General features: G+C 47.1%; 1 protein-coding gene across 1 annotated transcript in view; it reads right to left on the minus strand.

Moving 5' to 3' along the window:
• The window catches only part of CYTH3 (cytohesin 3), a 51,254-nt gene extending 50,868 nt beyond the window's left edge, over positions 1 to 386 (minus strand). Inside the window, exon 1 of the mRNA XM_029949514.1 lies at positions 322 to 386. Within this exon, the coding sequence (XP_029805374.1) occupies positions 322 to 373 (52 nt within the window). The 5' untranslated portion in view covers positions 374 to 386. The remainder of the gene's footprint in view (positions 1 to 321) is intronic.
• Between the last annotated feature and the right edge of the window lie 17,534 nt (positions 387 to 17,920).

Consider the following 17,920-nt stretch of genomic DNA (forward strand, 5'->3'; position numbering starts at 1 on the left):
CTCTCTCTGCCCCTCCTCAGCTCACACATGCTCTCTCAAAATAAACATTTTTTAAAAAGAAAAGAAAAGGTAATATCGTCTCTAAACCAAGAAAAATGGATTTGAAATGTTCATCCCTGGTGGCCCAGAACATCAACCCATGTCACTAGCCTGGTAAACCCTATCTTGGGCAAAGAGGGTGTATTTAAAAAAAAGGTGACAGGCCTGTGCCTGGCTTCTACTTTAACCTGGGAGAATGAGACAGGTCTCCCACTGAAGACCCAGAGCTACCACCACACCTGCCACCCGACCACACCTACGAACACTCCCCGAGAACCTCACCTAGAGACCAACGCGGGCGCATCCTCAGTCTCTGCCTCCAAGCGTCAACCATGGCCCGTCAGCAGCAGACGGGACACAGCTGTGCCCCATCTGGCATCCTCCATCCCCTCCACAAACATCTGAGAAGTAGAATGCTTGAGGAATTTGATGTTAAATGGGGGTGGGGAAGCGAGGGAGCTATCTTAGGGCAAAGCAGGGTGGAATCCATGTGGTTTGGTCTCACAGTCTGGGAAGGATGGTGGGGTCAGCAGTCGGGGCTGGAAACCCCACCGGAAATTCCCGAAACTCCTCCACGGCTGAGGTTCTAAGAACCTTCTAGTCTTCTCCTGAAATTTCAGGCCACATCGTCAGGCTCTCTAATGCAATTCCAAACTCTGATTCGCAGGGTCAGGATCTCTAAGTAAAGGTCACGGGACATCTCGAAGGTTACGAGAACATGTCAGCCCCCATGCAGCACGAGCTGCCCACTGCAGGCTGGCATTTGAGGGTTCCTGAGCACCATGTGCTCTCACTTTCCCCTAAACCAACGGAATGACGGGAGAGGTTTTAAAACAAACAAACCCATTACTCAGTCACTAACTGCCTAGAAAAGCAGAACTCGTTACAGAAAAGCAGATAGGAACAGAGCCAAGGAGAAACCAAATCCAAGGAGAAACCCAGGCGGTAACACTGCTATACAGTTAGCATCTTAAAGGAGTCCTAAACCTGGAGTCAGTGGATACGCAATGTGAGAATGGTTTAAAAATAAACAGTACAGAAAGGCGCATAATGAAAAACACATGACCATCTCAATAGATGAGAAAATAGCATTTGATAATATCCAACAGCCTTTTCTTATTTAAAAAAAAAAAACCAGTAAACTAAGAATAGAAGCTCGGGCAGATCTCGGGCAGAAACCGCCAACAAGCACCAGACTTGGAAGTGTTCCCACTCAAGACAGGACCAATGCAGATGCCCCCTAGCGCGGATACTGTTTGATGCAAGAGGCTTGGCATGTTTTCCAAGCCCAGGGAAAATCTGGGTTGGGGCTCTGGTTTAGAAACCAAAAGGAAGCATTTACATCAACTAGGCTTGTAATAATTAGCATATTTGTATTTCTCCACCCAAATGGGCTGTCAAACTCTTCCATAGATCTTCCAAGTCAACAAGAGCCTGTGAACTTCATTGAAAATATCCCAGGAAATTTTATTATTTCTCAAACAGAAAATTCCAGTGAATGTAAATGAGTAACCTTACCAGACCTCAACTGAAGCCAAACGCACAAGGTCTAACTTTCTGGAGAATGAATGCTTCAAGAGCCCGGCTCTTTGCTCTGGGCATGTTTCTCTAATCACAAAAACATGGAAGGTGGGGAAGATTTCTACAAGTAACAGGGTCTATTCTGACTCTGGTTCTCCTATGTATAAACTCTGTTAATAATGAATGTGAAAATGTGAAGCCTCCCCTCGTCTTAAGAACCCTCCTTAAGCATTTAACTCTGCTAACATGAGGCTCCCAGAAGAACGGTCTAAAAACTGTTTTCTGGATTCTCCATTCCTTCCCGTGATCTCAACCACGGCCAATCATCTTCTCTCCAGCTGTGAAGAGGCACATGGAGGACAGCAGACCACACAGTACAGCACATTCATGAGGGAAAGGAGTGTGTCCCTGGCTTAGGGGGACATGTCTCTTTTTATTATACATTTGCTTTAAAGCTTATATTTTTTTCCATATCCAAGGGACAGAAGACCATACTCAACACACCCTCCAGCCAGGCTCTGTTCAAAACACTTGGCTCCAAATATGGAGTCTTTTGGAGGGAGGGAAGGGGTTGGAAAGAAGTCTTTGTGAGAAAAGAATCAAGTTCTCAAGTTTGTGTGGGAGGGTAAGACTCAGGGGTCAGGCCACACTCAAAGAGCTAGGCTGGTAGCAAAGAGGTTCCCCCCGCCCCCCCGATGACCTTAAAAATTAAAAATGAACGGTTTTAAAGCAAGTGGAGGAGGCGGGAGACCTTCTTGTCTGCAACCAAACCATGCTCAACTTTAACATTTAGCTTCTGGAAATCCGGGCTGTTCCCCTCTGACAAGGGCCCTCCCACCACTGTCCACAAAAGGATTCCCTCATCCTCAAGAACACACTGTTTTTGAGAATGTAAAACGTACCCTTCTCCTTATAGATTTCCTTCTGCTCTGTCTTTTCTCCTTGCCCTTTATTCCTGCAATGGGAACAAGTCCCTAATTTTGTCAGACATCTTCCCTGGTAACTGGTGAGTCCCTGAGGATGTGATGACAGGAAAACAATGCCAAGCGAGCCCCTCCACTCTGAAGGCTCTCAGTCACACACGCCCAGGACACAGAGGGCCACCGTCTACACACACAGCAACTGCACGTGGTCAGAGGTGAGAGGAACAGATGTGTAACAGCTGTCTAGCCACAGAGTAAAACAGAGGAACAGAAGGTAAAACTTGAATTAGCCAAGCTAAGTGTAGGGAAACCCAAGGAGGAAGTACACAGTCATTAAAGTCAGCCAGGGCACCCAGGGCTGCCTGCCTCGCTCCTCCTGTTCACCTCGATCCACCGCCAAAGAAATAAAGGCAGTTACATCTGAATTGTAAATGTGGTCCACAAAATGATAGAACATTTCTAATGTTAAAATGCAATGTTGCCTGTGAGGTAGGGGCACTGGGTGTCTCAGTTGGCTAATGGCTCAGGTTACCATCTCACTGTGGGTGAGTTCAAGCTCCTCATCGGGTTCCTCCCTGACAGTACACACAGAGCCTGCTTGGGATTCTCTCTCCCTCCTCTGTGTGCACATGTACACGCGGGCGCTCTGTCTCTCTCTCTAAATAAACATACTTTAAAAAATAAAGACAAAATACAGTGTTGCCAAGGAAGACCCCCAGAACAGGCAACTCTGGGTCCACAGCCCAACTCCACCCTCCTAAGCATTGTACAAACTACTGAATCTAGTTAAGCCTCAGTTTCTCATCTGAAACGCGGTGCTTATGGTAGGTAACTCAAGGATTCTTGTAAGAATTACAAACGAGCTAATGCTCCAAATGCAAAGTGCTGAGTGCAGCATTAGGCACGTAGCAGAGGATTAGTAAACGTGAACTGTGAAGCTATTGACACTGTTATTATAATTACTATTAACATCCTTCACCTGGAAACTCACGAGGAAGAGCTTCTCCTTAAAGCAGAGCCTCAAAGACCAAAAACCAAAAATACCCATTGTATTGAGGGGGAAAGAAGGAACTGTGAGGGGTCTTCTTGGATCCATGCAGAGCATCCCATGACTAAGCCAAACAAATCTACACAGGGAGAACTAGTCAAAAATAAGAACTTGGAACCCCAGGTCCCCCCTACTCTATCAGCCACCAGAGCGAAGGAAAGCTGTGTGTCTGAGGATGGAAGTCACAACAGAAAGATGACTCCCCACAGTGCAATTTCCACGGCAAAAGTGTGACGGTGACAAGGCATGCACGCTCATGCCCCATGGCACCACACAGCCACTCAGCGCCCACATGCAGAAATGAAAAGGGCACAAATATACAGCATCCTATGTTTTAGAAAATGCATATATTCACTCACAGAAAAGCCAAGTTTCACAAACCAAAATGGGATAACGGTAGAATTACAGGTGATTGTAACTCTCCTCTGTCATTTTCTGAAAAATGTTAGAGCCCGTATTTTCTTCAATCAGGGGGGAGAAAAAACCAGCATTCCTACTTCCCTCTAGAATGAAGCAACGAATCCAGCTGCACAGGCCACCAGGCGGCCTGTCCCGGATCCACCAATGGCTTCCCTGTCGGCCTTCCCGGCAGTGCCCCGCACCTCCTTGGGGTCCTCTACACCTGCCCCCCGCCAACCATACCAACACCCTGGACTTTCTTTCGTTCACCAAATAAGCCGAACACCTGCTCAGTCGCCGGCTCAGTGCCCCATGGCACGGGCGATGCGTGGTGAACCAATTAACCAGAAAGTCTGCCCAGTGAAATGGAAAGATCACATGTCCACATAAACACAGTTGTTACTATAAGACGTCCAAAAGTTCTACAAGGGAAAAGAGAGAATAACAGAAAACTGACGGTCTGGGAAGGCTAAGAAGGCAACATTCACAAGGAGACCTGGAGGTGGAGGAGGAGGGGTCCGGGAGATGGAACATCCGGGTGAGGTGTATGGCAGGGACCCAAAGACTCAGAGATCTGCAAGAAGTCAGACACCTGCTCACAGCTTGTGCGACATCTCGACAGCTCTTTCAGGGAGAGGAGCCCAGCAGGGTCGCCCAAGGAGCATCACCCAGCGGCCTCAGCCCCCTCGGGCCTCCGCAAGCCCAGAGTAGGACTCCCTCATACACCTGGAGCAGATCCATCACTCACGTACTCACTCATACACGTTAACCACACTCGCAGCATCTGTTTCGAATCAGCATGCCAGTTTACCAATTTACAGTAAGAAATACAGCCGCCACACACAGGTGGTCCTTGAACACACATGTACTGCACTGACTCTCTCACTGATCTGGTCACAGACAACATAAACCCGTCACTGGAAGAGAACATTAGAAATTAACAGGACCGGTTTATTATCTCCCAAGTGTGGAGCCCACTTCTAACTGGAAAATGATCAAATCAAGAGGGAGGAGCTCACAGGACAGTTCAAAGGCATCGGGATCCTGGCCTGATGCCCCCATCTCGCCCTATGGATGGCAACTGAGCAGTAGTCAAGGGACAACCTAAACCACGCTGTTCACATGGCCGAGCTGAACCTCTGGTTCTGACTGCCCAGCTTCGTTGGGCTGTGGTCAGTTTTCTGGCTCTCCAGACTTCTTGTACGTTCCGGGACTTCTGTGTATCTTTCCAATGATGTCCTTATAGACTTAAATTAGCTAATCGCTTTCTGTGATTTGCAACCAAAACCCCCAAGTGGTAGGTCCACTTTCGGGTGTCAGCTGTGAGCTGTGGGGTCTGGTACTCCTGACGCCCTGCCTAACTCCCCGCCACACTCTGCTTCTCTCGCCACTGGAAACCAACATCCCAGGGTCCCTCCCTTCCCTAATCCATTCTGTCTCAGTCTCCTGGCATCTCGCCCAGGATTCCTCCACCTTCCCAATCCCCATTTACTGCTGCTCCCTGAAATCCACTTTCCTCCTCCTCCACGGCTCCTGGTTATCCCATGCTGTGACCATCCCGTCACTTAGCTGTCGATTCCTCCAGTATATCTGCCAGACATCTTCACCAGCCTAGCCTATGGATGCATCAACATGCCCCAAAATTAACCAATCATCTTGTCCCCTACACATTGTTTGTTCAACTGCACACCTCAATTCAAGCCTTGATTATAAACCACACTAAACAAGTAAAAAATTTGCTTTGACTTAACCCCAAGAGGTCACAAAATCCAACCAATTCTGTCTCAGTAATGAGTTTGTTGTTGCCTAATGCAGTACGTCTGTCTCTTCATCTGTAGCCAGGCTTCTACTCGAGGTCAAAACCTTATCAGCAATCCAGCCTTTAAACTATATAGTTATCTCTCTCCATCACAGGGCTGACAGAGTCACCTCCCTGCGCAGAGCCCCAGGGAGCAACCTTTGTCAGGTGTAGCAGGAACCGGGTGAGACAGCACTCACGTGTTCTAGAGGCCACCGAGATCTGTGAACCGGGAGGGCTCTGGAGCCAGCCCTCTGGTAGCTAGGCAACTATCAGGCCTGTAGGAACGCAGAAGCAGAGCCGGGGGAAGGGGGGGCAGGGATGCAGGTATGTTCCAGGTTCTGACAGAGGCCTGCCTTCCCAATAACTCCAAACCCACTTGTCAAATGTGCATCTGGGCCAAGGAGTCTCTGGGGGGAAGGGGACACACCCTCATTCTTTCCTGGGAGAAGTTCAAGGGAACCTTGGTCCCCAACTGAGGTCTGCTGGCAAGCAAGGAGGCCAAAAGCCCCAAAGAGGATGTCACCAGAGGTAACCTGGGGTCAATGTGGAGGCCCGGATGCTGGAGGCGAGGCCTGGGTTTCAGCACAGCTTGTAACGAAGACTGGGGACCCAGGGATCCCACCAGGTGCGTAGGCAAGAACGACAACAACGTGAGTGCCGCCCAGGAGCTGGAAGTCTTGGGGCCTCCGTTCTGGCAGCACATGGCTGAACTAACCCTTGGGATTTCAAGGAGACTTGGAGTTCTCCTGGGCAATTCCTAGGTCATGAAGAGTCATCCTGAAAGAGACAGTGGACTTCCTAATAATCAGGAATGAGAGAGAAGGCTGGCAGGATTTGTTGAAACGAGGGACACGGCCCAAGCCGGGGAGGAAGGTTGCCCCATTATTTAGGGTTCTTCTCCACTTACTCACCAGAAGACTGAGAGCCTTGGACGCATCATTCGAGCATCTCCGTCACCTCCTCAGTGAGCTTCCCACTCAGCTCTCCCACCAAACCGGCAGCCACACCGAAGGCTCGCTCCCTGGGCATGTCACACTTCTCTGCCACGTGTGTGTCCCCGCTACCTGCGGACAACCTCTCACCCTCTACAGCTCCATCACCACGCGTCCCACAATGCATGTCCTGACACAGGTCAGAACAGGGTCTTCCGACGGACCTCCACAGTGCCACTTGCTCTGTGCGTGATGTCCGCTTCGCACTACCGCCGGTGCTCTGCATCTCTCTAGCTCTTTACATCCTCCCTGCTAAGCTGCTCGAGAGCCACCAATGTCATGCCCTAGTTCTCAGAAACCTACTGCGGACTCTTTCTTATACATGGTGGTCACTTCAAAGGTACTACATTGAAGCAAAAAACAAAATGCTACATGTCAGTAACACAAAAGTTGGTAGCTGATTTATGTAGCTTCTTCATCTCAGAAAATCCAGTAAGGCCATCAGGACACCAGCACCAGCGGGGGGCAAAGCTTCCTGCTTTTTTCTCTTCACCTCTCTGTACCACGAAAAAATAAAGCCTCCCATTAAGGAAAACCAGCAGAGGTCAGAATATACAAATCTACCACTGTTTAAAGAAATTCTGAAATGCACGTAGAGATAGGACTGGCTGTTGCTTAAAAACCAGACCTACCCAGCCAGCTGAGGATGCCCCTCCACAGCCCAATCTCTCCCAAACTGAGAGCCTCAGCACACCTGACTTCCTGGTACTTCTTGCGGAGAGTGCAGAGGGATGTTTGAGGCCAGCGGTCCAGTTTAACTTTCTTTTTTCAACTAAATGCTCTAGGATTATATCCTAAGCATAAATCCTAAGCTTTGGGATCTTAAACTATGCCACACCGACACAGAGGAGTTTAGAAATTCTGAAGATTACATGAACAGCAAATAACCATTTGTTAGGATTAACTTGCAGCCTCCATTCTTCTGACAGTGAACCTTTGCCCACCTGCTACTGGGCATGGTTTCGGAGAGAATACGGAAACTGAACTTGCCCATTACTGCCCTACAAAGAGGACCCTTGAGGGATGCCCTGGGCGGTTTGGTCGGTTAAGCATCTGATTCCTGATACCAGCTCAGGTCATGATCTCATGGTTTCTGAGTTCAAGCCCTGCGTCTGTGCTGTCAGTTCAGCCTGCTTATGATTCTCTCTCTCCCCCTCTCTTTCTCTAATATTAAAAAATTTTTTCAGTAAAAAATAAAATAAATAGAAAAGATTCTGTTCTCTTTAACACAAACAAAGCTTCATACAAAAGCCAACTTCATCAAAACAGCTGCCTCAAGGTCAATAGTTGAAAAGCCTGGACCAGCTCTATCTTGAGGAAGGGGTAGGGGACACACGATGACATGCTTCCTCACTCAACAACTCAGAGCAGGCCTGCGTCCAAGCAGAGGAACACTTGCAGAGAAGTGGCTCAGAAAATTGATCCGGCATCCTCCGGTTCCCTTCGGGGAGTGCAGCCTCCATGATGCGCAGGCGGCTGGGCTGGAGGCACAGGCAGGCCCAGATCCAGCAGGGCTCGGCTGCCTGGCACAGGGTGAGCTCCCTCGGGCTTCGGAGGACAGCCCATGGTCCCCATGCAGCCGTAGGCAGCTCCAGAGGCAGATAGCACCGTGGAAGCCCAGTACTCAGAAGCAGCATCCCTCCCCCCGTCGACCGAGTTCTCTGGGTGCCACTGGAAACAGTTTTTATTCCCACAGGAGTCCCTGCCAATGAGAAGTTCCGCTTCTACATTCTGCACAGGAGTTTGACCACTTCCAATAAAACGTCTCAAGACTCATCCAACCGAGGCTCAGAGTGGCTCAGTCGGTTAAGTGTGTGGCTTCAGCTCAGGTCATGATCTAACGGTTCGTGGGTTCGAGCCCCAAGTCGGGCTCTGTGCTGACAATTCAGAGCCTGGAGTCTGCTTCGGATTCTGTGTCTCCCTGTCTCTCTGACCCTCCCCTGCTCACCCTGTCTCTCTCTCTCTCTCTCTCAAAATAAATAAAAACATTAAAAAATTAATTAAAATAAAGACTCATCCAACCTCTAGGGAAGGCAAGAGCGGCCTAGTTCCCTCCTGAGGGTTGGTCCCTGTTGCTGGAACACGGGCCTGTGCAGCAGAGATGGCCGGGGTGGGCACACCAGGGTTTTCACTCATGCCAACAGCACAAAATACATCTTAAACATTCAAGACAGACTTTATTATACTTTGTCAAATGTCCTCATTCAAACCTAGGAAAACGTCTGAACCTGTTCCCACCAGAGTAACAATGAGCTGCTCGTATGTTAAGACCCGTTGCATCCTTTCTAAATGAATTGCTGTTTACATTTGCTTCCATGAAAATTGGGGGGGGCGGGTGTCGAGCTGTGAATCTTCTAATCTATTTAATTGATTCATCTGTAACCCAAAGAACCCTCAGGTTCCCGTTCAAACATAATTCCATCCTTTAGGTAACTGTTTAAACATTTCCACTAAAGAAATTCTTCTCTTTCAACCAGAAGAAAGGATTCGGGGCGGGGGTGGGGGGGGCACAGAGATTGAGAAGCTAAATCAAAATGACTACTAATAACACAACGAAGTTCAGTCAAGACTAATGAAAATAGCATGCTATGCAAGCAAATACAAACTAAAGCACGGGTGAGCACACTGAGTAAGCAAAAGTATTTAAGAGGAAAGCGCTTCGGCGACACTCTTCTGGACATGTCCCTGCAGGCTCACGGCACACAGGGACCACTTGTAACACAGGGACCACTCCCATGACGCATGTCCACACTGGGGGACAGGTGGGGACAGCAGGTCGACGGGAAATCTCTGCACTTTGGGCTCAATCTTGCCATGAACTTAAAAGTGCTCTAAAAAGTAAGGTCTCCTTAAAAGTGAGGCTGGGGAGCCAGCCTTGCTCCCGGTCCTCCTCTGTGGTCTCTGCCTGTTGTTAACTGCAAATCAACCACAGCGACCTCTTCAGCTCGGTCCCCTTTCCCCACCGCCCTTTCTTCTTTAATAAACACGTATGCTCCCAGTTTAACCACCACCTTTAGTCAGTGGCTTTCAAATTCAATTTTCCCCTATTATCTCTCCCCTAAGCTCCAGGCCTACATCTCCCTGTGGAGGCTCACTAGAATTTCAAAATGATCATTTTCAAAACAGAACTCATGGTTCTCTCCCTTCTCTCTCTACTCCTCTCGGCCCCTCAAAATAAATAATCTTTTTTTAATGTTTTTATTTATTTTTGAGAGAAAGAGAGAGAGAGAGAGAGAGAGAGAGAGAGAGAGAGAGAGACAGCATGAGCAGGGAAGGGTCAGAGAAAGAGGGAGACATAGAATCTGAAGACAGGCTCCAGGCTCTGAGCTGTCAGCACAGAGCCCAACGCAGGGCTCGAACCCATGAACCCCAAGATCATGACCTGGGCCGAAGTCGGACGCTTAACCAACTAAGCCACCCAGGCGCCCCATAAATAAATACTCTTAAAAAAAATGTCAAGGGCAAATGCAATTGAGACAAGACTAAAATCATGAGAATATGGCCTGGAAAGGAGATATAATTATCACCTGCCAAAGAAATGACCCTATCAGTGGAAAACCCAAGAGAACCAACTGAAAAATCTATGTTTCTGGGGCACCTGGGTGGCTCTGTCAGTTAAGTGTCTGACTTCAGCTCAGGTCATGATTTCATGGTTCGTTAGTTCTAGCCCCGTGCTGACAGCTCGGAGCCTGGAGTCTGTTTCAGTTTGTGTCTCCCTCTCTCTCTCTGCTCTTCTTCTACTTGTGCTCTGTCTCTCTCAAAAATAAACAAACAGGGGTGCCTGGATGGCTCAGTCGGTTAAGAGTTCGACTTGGGCTCAGGTCATGATCTCACAGTCTGTGGGTTTGAGCCCCACATCAGGCTCTGTGCTGACAGCTCAGAGCCTGGAGCCTTTTTCAGATTCTGTGTCTCCCTCTTTCTCTGCCCCTCGCCCTCCCCCTCTCATTCTCTCTCGCTCGCGCTCTCTCTCTCTCTCTCTCTCTCTCTCTCTCTCTCTCTCTCCCCCCCCACTGCCACCTCTTTCAAAAAAAAAAAAAAAGACATAAATTTTTTTTTAAAAAGAAACATTTAAAAAAAAGCATTCCCTTTAAAAACAAAAAAGAAAGAAAAATCTGTTTTTAAAACCAATAAATTAGGGAACCTAGGTGGCTCAGTTAGTTAAGCATCTGACTCTTGATATTTGCTTGATATTTGCTGTTGTGAGGCCATGAGTTCAAGCCCCAGGATAGGCTCTGCACTGAGCAGAGCCTGCCAGAGAGTCTCTCTCCCTCCTCTCTGCCCCTCCCCCACTCATGCATGTGCGCTCTCTCTCAAAATAATAAACTTAAAAAAAAAAATACATAGAGGAGCACATGGGTGGCTCAGTCAGTTGAGCATCTGGCTTCAGCTCAGGTCATGATCTCGCAGTTTATGGGTTTGAGCCCCACATTAGGCTCTGTGCTGACAGCTAGTTCATGAGCCTGCAGCCTGTCCTCAGATTCTGTGTCTCTCTCTCTCTCTCAAAAATAAATAAAACACTAAAATTTTAAGAAAATACACAGAATAAAACTTAAAATAAAACATTTTGGTAAGCGAGCCCAGGTGCCCCAAATAATTAGTTACATAATAAATGGAAAAGAGTACTTCAACAATAGCAGAAAGACATTAGCTATCTAGAAATAAATTTAATAATAATTGCACAAAACTTGTAGAAATGGAAAGAAAACTTGAACATGGCATACCATGTTCTTGGATAAGATGTAACATGAAAGAAGTCATTCTCCCCAAGGTAAATCTATAAATTTAATGCGATCTCAACACACCAGCTATTTTATTTTCTGTTGGTAGACCAGGAGATTCTTAAGATCCTAAGTTAAAACAACCAAATAACAGGGGCACCTGGCTGGCTCAGAGCATGGGAATCTTGATCCCAGGGTTGTGAGTTCAAGCCCCATGATGTGGGGGCTAGAGATTACTTAAAAATAAAATCCTAAGAAATAATAATAATAATAGCCATGAAAATTCTGTAAAGAAAGGAAAATGTGAGAGAAAAGACTAATCCTAACGGATATAAAATATCATCTGCTCCATAAGAAAAACTGGAAGAGGTACTGGCCTAAAAACAGACAGACCAAGGGAACAGGAAAGAAAGACCAGTAAGGCTCATATCACAAGGAAACTCAGTATATGATAAAGGAAGCAAGATAAAAATCAACTTTTTAATAAATGGTACTGAACCAATACAGCCTTTAGGGAAAAAAGATAAAGCTGTATTTATACCTTATACCATACATGAGGATAAACTTCAAATCTCCAGAGATTAACTGTAAAATAAAACAGACAACATGGGCAAATTCCTTTATAATCTTGGAATGGGGAAGTCCTTCCTAAGTATGACTCCAAATTCAGGCTCCACCAAAAAACAAAACAAAACAAAACAAAACAAAACAACAACAAAAAAAAAAAAACCAGTGACTGCATTAAAAACCAAGGCCTTCTTCACAGCAAGTAAAACAAAAACACCAAGCAAACAAAAAAGTCAGAAGCAAAGTCACAAGAAAAACAGCAAATCAGGAGATAACATTTGCAATCTATGGGAACTAGTTCCTCTAACTGACGTTCTAGAAGCTGAAAAGACCAAGGGCCCACTAGACAAAGCCACATGATGAGAAAAGCTAACGAGAGCCTAAGCAGCTCCTTCGGGCCCCTCAAGCTGAAGATGGCCGGCGTTGCCAGCCACGGTGTGAGGCCCGCCAGCCTCCAGCCTCATGGTGGGAGGTAAAAATAGCAAAGGTTTGTAGAGCAAAGTCTGGTAACGTCTACCAACATTTCAGATTCATTTTCAACATTCAAATTCATTCGGCTCAGGAATTCCACTTCTGAAAACCTCTCTCTCAGATACATTTGCAAAAAAAGTGGCATGTTCACCGGGCCAGAACAACACAAGTGCCCATCAGCGAGGTGCTGGTGGAACCAACAGGCACATCCACACAACAGAATATTATGCAGCTGTTTAAAGAAAGTGAGAAAACAACTGGTCAGAGCGGCTAAAATGAACAATCCAGGAAACTATGGATGCTGGCGAGGATGTGGAGAAATAGGAACCCTCCTGCACTGTTGGTGGGAATGCAAACTGGTGCAGCTGCTCTGGGAAACAGTGTGGAGGTTCCCCCCAAAATTAAAAACAGAACTACCCTACAACCCAACAATAACGCTACTTGGAATTTACCCAAAGGATACAGGAATGGTGATACACAGGGGCACATGTACCCCAATGTTTATAGCAGCGCTTTCAACAATAGCCAAAGTATGGAAAGAGCCCAAATGCTCATCAACTGACAAATGGATCAAGAAGATGTGGTTTATACATACATACAATGGAATACTACTTGGCAATAAGAATGAAATCATGACATTTGCAGCAATGTGAATGGAACTGGAAGGTATTATGCTGAGTGAAATAAGTCAGTCAGAGGAGGACAGATAAATGTTTTCACTTATATGTGGATCTTGAGAAACTTAGCAGATGGCCATGGGGGAAGGGAAGGGGAAAAAATAGTTACAAGGGAGGGAGGCAAACCATAAGCGACTCTTAAATACAGAGAATAAACAGGGTTGATGGGAGGTGTGGGTGGGGGGAGAGGGGAAAATGGGTGATGGGCATTGAGGAGGGCACTTGTTGGGATGAGTATTGGGTGTTGGATGTAAGCAATGAACCATGGGAATCTACTCCAAAAACCAAAAGCACACTTTACACACTGTATGTTACCCAATTTGACAATAAATTGTATTTAAAAAATAAGATAAAGGAAGTGAGAAGAAAAAAGAAAAAAAATCGCAACTGAGGCCATGATTAGTAGGAATTGGGGGGAGGGAGGTGGGGGGGACAAAAAAAAAAAAGGAAGAGCTTTAGGTACCAATAGGTAAGGATTCCCATGAAATTAAATGAAAAAGGCAAGGTGTGACAGAAAGCATCAATAAGTATTTACATACATATATATTTTTTCCATTAACCTCTACCTCCAATGTGGGGCTCAAACTCATAACCCCAAGACAGTCTCGCACGTTCTACCAACTGAACCAGCCAGGCGCCCCTGCGTTTCTTATTATAATTGCATAAATAAACATCGTAGCGACAAACAAGAAGCTCATTTCCAAGCAGTAGGATGGGCAAGAGAATAGGCTCATGTCTGTTCACACAAGTGCCATAAACAACCTTTCTACAAAAGAAGGGAGTGAAGGCGGCAGGGACACTTTCCTGCACATGGACAAAGCACCCAGGGCCCAGATGGGTTCCCAGAGTGGGTGAGCTCAAGAACTGAGCAAGAAGCTTTGACTGGCAGTAATTCCTAGTCATGCTAAATCAGGGCCATTCGTACTCCCTCCCAATCTCCCTCTCGACCCGACAGCTCCAGGAGGGAGCTGCCTCCCGTGCCAGGATTCCAGACAGGACCACGGGCACTGGTCCAGCCCTCGACCAGACGACTGGGTTCCTGCAAGTGAGACCGGAGCCCGTGCAGGCTTCACTCTTTCCATCCCTGTGCCCGCGGGCAGGTCCCTCCCAGGGAAGCGGGGTGGAAAGAGGCAAGCCTAGCCCACTGCTGACTCCGGGTGCTCAACAACTGTTCCTCCTCCCCACAAAGAGCCGAGCCAGCAGCTCTCTCTCTCTGCTACAAACCTGGCCTGAGAAATTAACTGGAGAGGAAGGTTTCCACCTACTGACAGGAGAACGCAAGCTCTCTGTTGTTGGGGGGCGGTGGGGAGAGGGGGGTGTGCCAGGCCTACATCACTGCGGATGAGGAGCCAGCTTCTAGAGGGTAGCAGCTGGCGGAACCGGGTCCACCACCAGCCATCACTGACTGCCACGCTAAGGAAGCGCAGGCTTCAGGCTTCAGGATCCAGTGCTTGTGGCCCGTCCAGCACACCAGCCAGGTCCCAGTAGCACCTCTGCTGGTCAGTGCTCTGTGCACGTGAACCTCCAGTGAGCTGGACTGGGTGAAGACCGCTTTTCCACTCTGCCTTGTGCTCTCCCCCTGCACGGGGGGGAATTCCAGGGAGCTGGGAAGGGGCTGCAATGTAGACACATTTAGTCTGGGTTCCAGCGGGATAGATGTACATGGCTTTCAGCCACTTCTGTGTTAACCAGCTGTCCCTGATGGACAAATGACTTCCAGGAAGACTCCCTCTGCCCCCCTGTACCTACTTAAGTGACAAAAAGATGAAGCAGCGGGGGGGGGGGGGGGGGGGGGGGGGGGGGGGGGGGGGGGGGGGGCGCCTGGGTGGCTTAGTTGGTTGAGCGTCGGACTTCGGCTCAGGTCATGATCTCACAGTCCGTGAGTTCGAGCCCCACATCAGGCTCTGTGCTGACAGCTAGCTCAGAGACTGGAGCCTGCTTCAGATTCTGTACCTCCCTCTCTCTCTGACCCTCCCCTGCTCGCTGTCTCTCTCTCTCTCTCTCTCTCAAAAAAAAAAAAATTATTTTAATTAAAAAAAAAAAAATGAAGCAGCATATGGATAGGGTTGGTGGTTTCAGAGGAGTCTGTTTCCCAGGGTCCAGCACCAGAAATGAGGGTGACGGAGGACAGAGTCAGAGGGTTGTGTGTGGAAACGTTTTCAATCATCTGATATGTAAATTTTCAGAGAGAAGATGTGATTCTCACTGAAGCTTTATCAAGATGGAAACTCTGTTAGGAAACTACTTGGTTATACAACGGGTAATAAATATACCATATTTGTTCCCCTTCGTGTTAACTGTGAGTCACTTAGGAGAATTCCCACGCCTATAGGGCTTATAGGCTTTAAACCTCCAGTCCTAAATTAGCAAGTCTGCTGAAGCTGCCCGCTTGATCAGCCCAATAAATCAGACGCATCTCATCCTGATGAGGTCTGGCCGTTCCAGACTTTACAGATGAAATGACAAACAAAACTGCCAGCTAAGCAACAAAACAGCCCGAAGAAACACATTTTCGGGTGACAGAATTCCCAAACATCCTCTCATCTGCAAGTCATGATTAAATGGTGGAACTTAATACAACCCAAAGGCAATTTTTAAATGTATTCCAATCACCTTTGTCTGTGTGTAATTTCAAAATAATTTTATCTCTCAGTGTTTTATCATTCCAAAAAAACATGCTGGTCACTCTGATGACTAAAATAGATTTCTCAGATACACCTGGTCTTCATCCATGATTCCCAAAAACGCTTCAGAGCCACAGGATGAATGAGTATCTCATTTTAACGAAGGTGACTCTTAGACCTCACCCGAGGGCACAGGCTGGCTGCCATGAGGACTGACCATATGACCAGAGGGCTGGGACTTTAGGGTCCCCACTCTTCATCACCTCCAGGGAGAAGGGTGAACGTTGAATCAGCCAATGGCCAATGACTTTGTCAATCAGGACCACGTAATGGAGTTTCCATAAAAACCCAAGAGGTCAGTTTGTTGGTCCTTTTTGGAAAGCTTCCACACTCAGGGAATCAGAATGCTTCCCATGCTGCCAAGCTACACCTCAAGCTCCCCCTTTGCTGGGGACCTCATCCTATGCATCTTTTCATCTGGCTGTTGATGCCTGTCCTTTATCATGTCCTATAAACTAGTGAACCTAGGGAAGTGTTCCCCTGAGCTCTGTGAGCAATGCTACCAAATTAATCAAACCTACGAAGGGGATGTTTGGAACCTCCAGGCTGTAGTGGGTAGATTAGAAGCACAGTTGACAGCCTAGGGCTTTCCAATGGCCTCTGACTTGGGAGAAGCCGTCTTGTAGGACCAAGCCCTTAACCTGTGAGATGTGATGCTGTCTCCTAGCGGACAATGTCAGAACTGACCTGAATTCCTAGACACCCTGCTGGTGTCTGAAAATTGCCTGGTATATGGGAGATGCCCATCCCACATTGGAATTGGGTCCAGGAACTGGAATAACTGGGCAAAATCCAAAACCAGAAAAACGAGATTGGGGAAAGCTTCAAAAATTTTTTTAAAAATCCTGTATTACAATGGAAACTTAAAACTGATGACAGAATTTTTTTTAAGTAGGCTTCATGCCCAGCATGGAGCCCAGAATAGGGCTTGAACTCAAGACCCGGAAATCAAGACCTGACCTGAGATCGAGAGAGTTGGATGCTTAACCGACTGAGCCGCCCAGGCACCCCTTATGACTGAAATCTGAAACTTTCCTAAATTACCAATCATGAAAGAAATGTTTTCATTCAACCATCCTAGAAGAAAGACTGGATTATCTTTCCATCCTCTTTACAGTACAGTATGTTCCAAGGTTATGGTCATGGACAAGATCTGCAGTTAGCTAGAGGAGGCAACACAAAACACACGGGGCTGGGGGCAGGAGGGGGGAGTACTATATAGTCTTCCCTAGAAAGGGTTGTAGATCATTCTGGGTTCTGACTTGTTTGTGGTTTTACGAGGTTTTGAAAACTTATAAGCTGTTGTGATTTCTTTCTCATTCTAAGTAAATTTTCACTTTGATATCCAATTTTGCTTCTTTTCCTTAAAGAGGGCATTCCAAATTCTAAGAGTTTCAGGCCCCAAGATCGCTAGCTCCTGCTGATGACCACATGATGCCCCCACCAAGGCAATCGGGGCTTTCTCCTCTTCCTTTTCTTCAGTCTTCCTGGGCCTTGGAAGGACCACCTTTGACCAAAAAGAGTGGGTAGCAGCCACTCCAGACCCACCCCCGCTTACCTTATCTCCTGCTACACCACCACACTTCTCAAGCCTTTCTACCTCAAAGACCTTCCTGAATCTGTCCACAAATACTCCAAAAAATAGTACAGGGATGAGTCACAGAGGACCCAAATTTCTAAACAAATACACTCTGCAAAATGGACCATTTCCCACCAATCCCTCCCCAAAACGGCATCTGCTTCTTATAGATTTTCCAAAATGTGGGCCCAAGGTTAAGAAGGTAATTGTCCTCTAAATAAATTTTTAAAGCCAATGAAGAGACAGACCATAACCAGACCCTGATATTGTCACCTGATGTGACCTTATCCAGTGATCAAATTTATATGTTTTTCTCCCTCTCGTGATGTGGAATGTTAACATCCTACTCTAAAATTTTTAGTGGTTCCCTTTAAATAACTTTTTTTTAAAAAACCACACTGCTACCTGTACTTTTCTTACTGTCAATGTCAAAAATAAAAAGCTATCCCCGCTCTATACAAAGAGGTAGTCTTTACTCCCCCCACACACACACCGCACCAA

This window comes from Suricata suricatta, chromosome 8, assembly GCF_006229205.1.
Source record: "Suricata suricatta isolate VVHF042 chromosome 8, meerkat_22Aug2017_6uvM2_HiC, whole genome shotgun sequence".
Lineage (NCBI taxonomy): Eukaryota > Metazoa > Chordata > Mammalia > Carnivora > Herpestidae > Suricata > Suricata suricatta.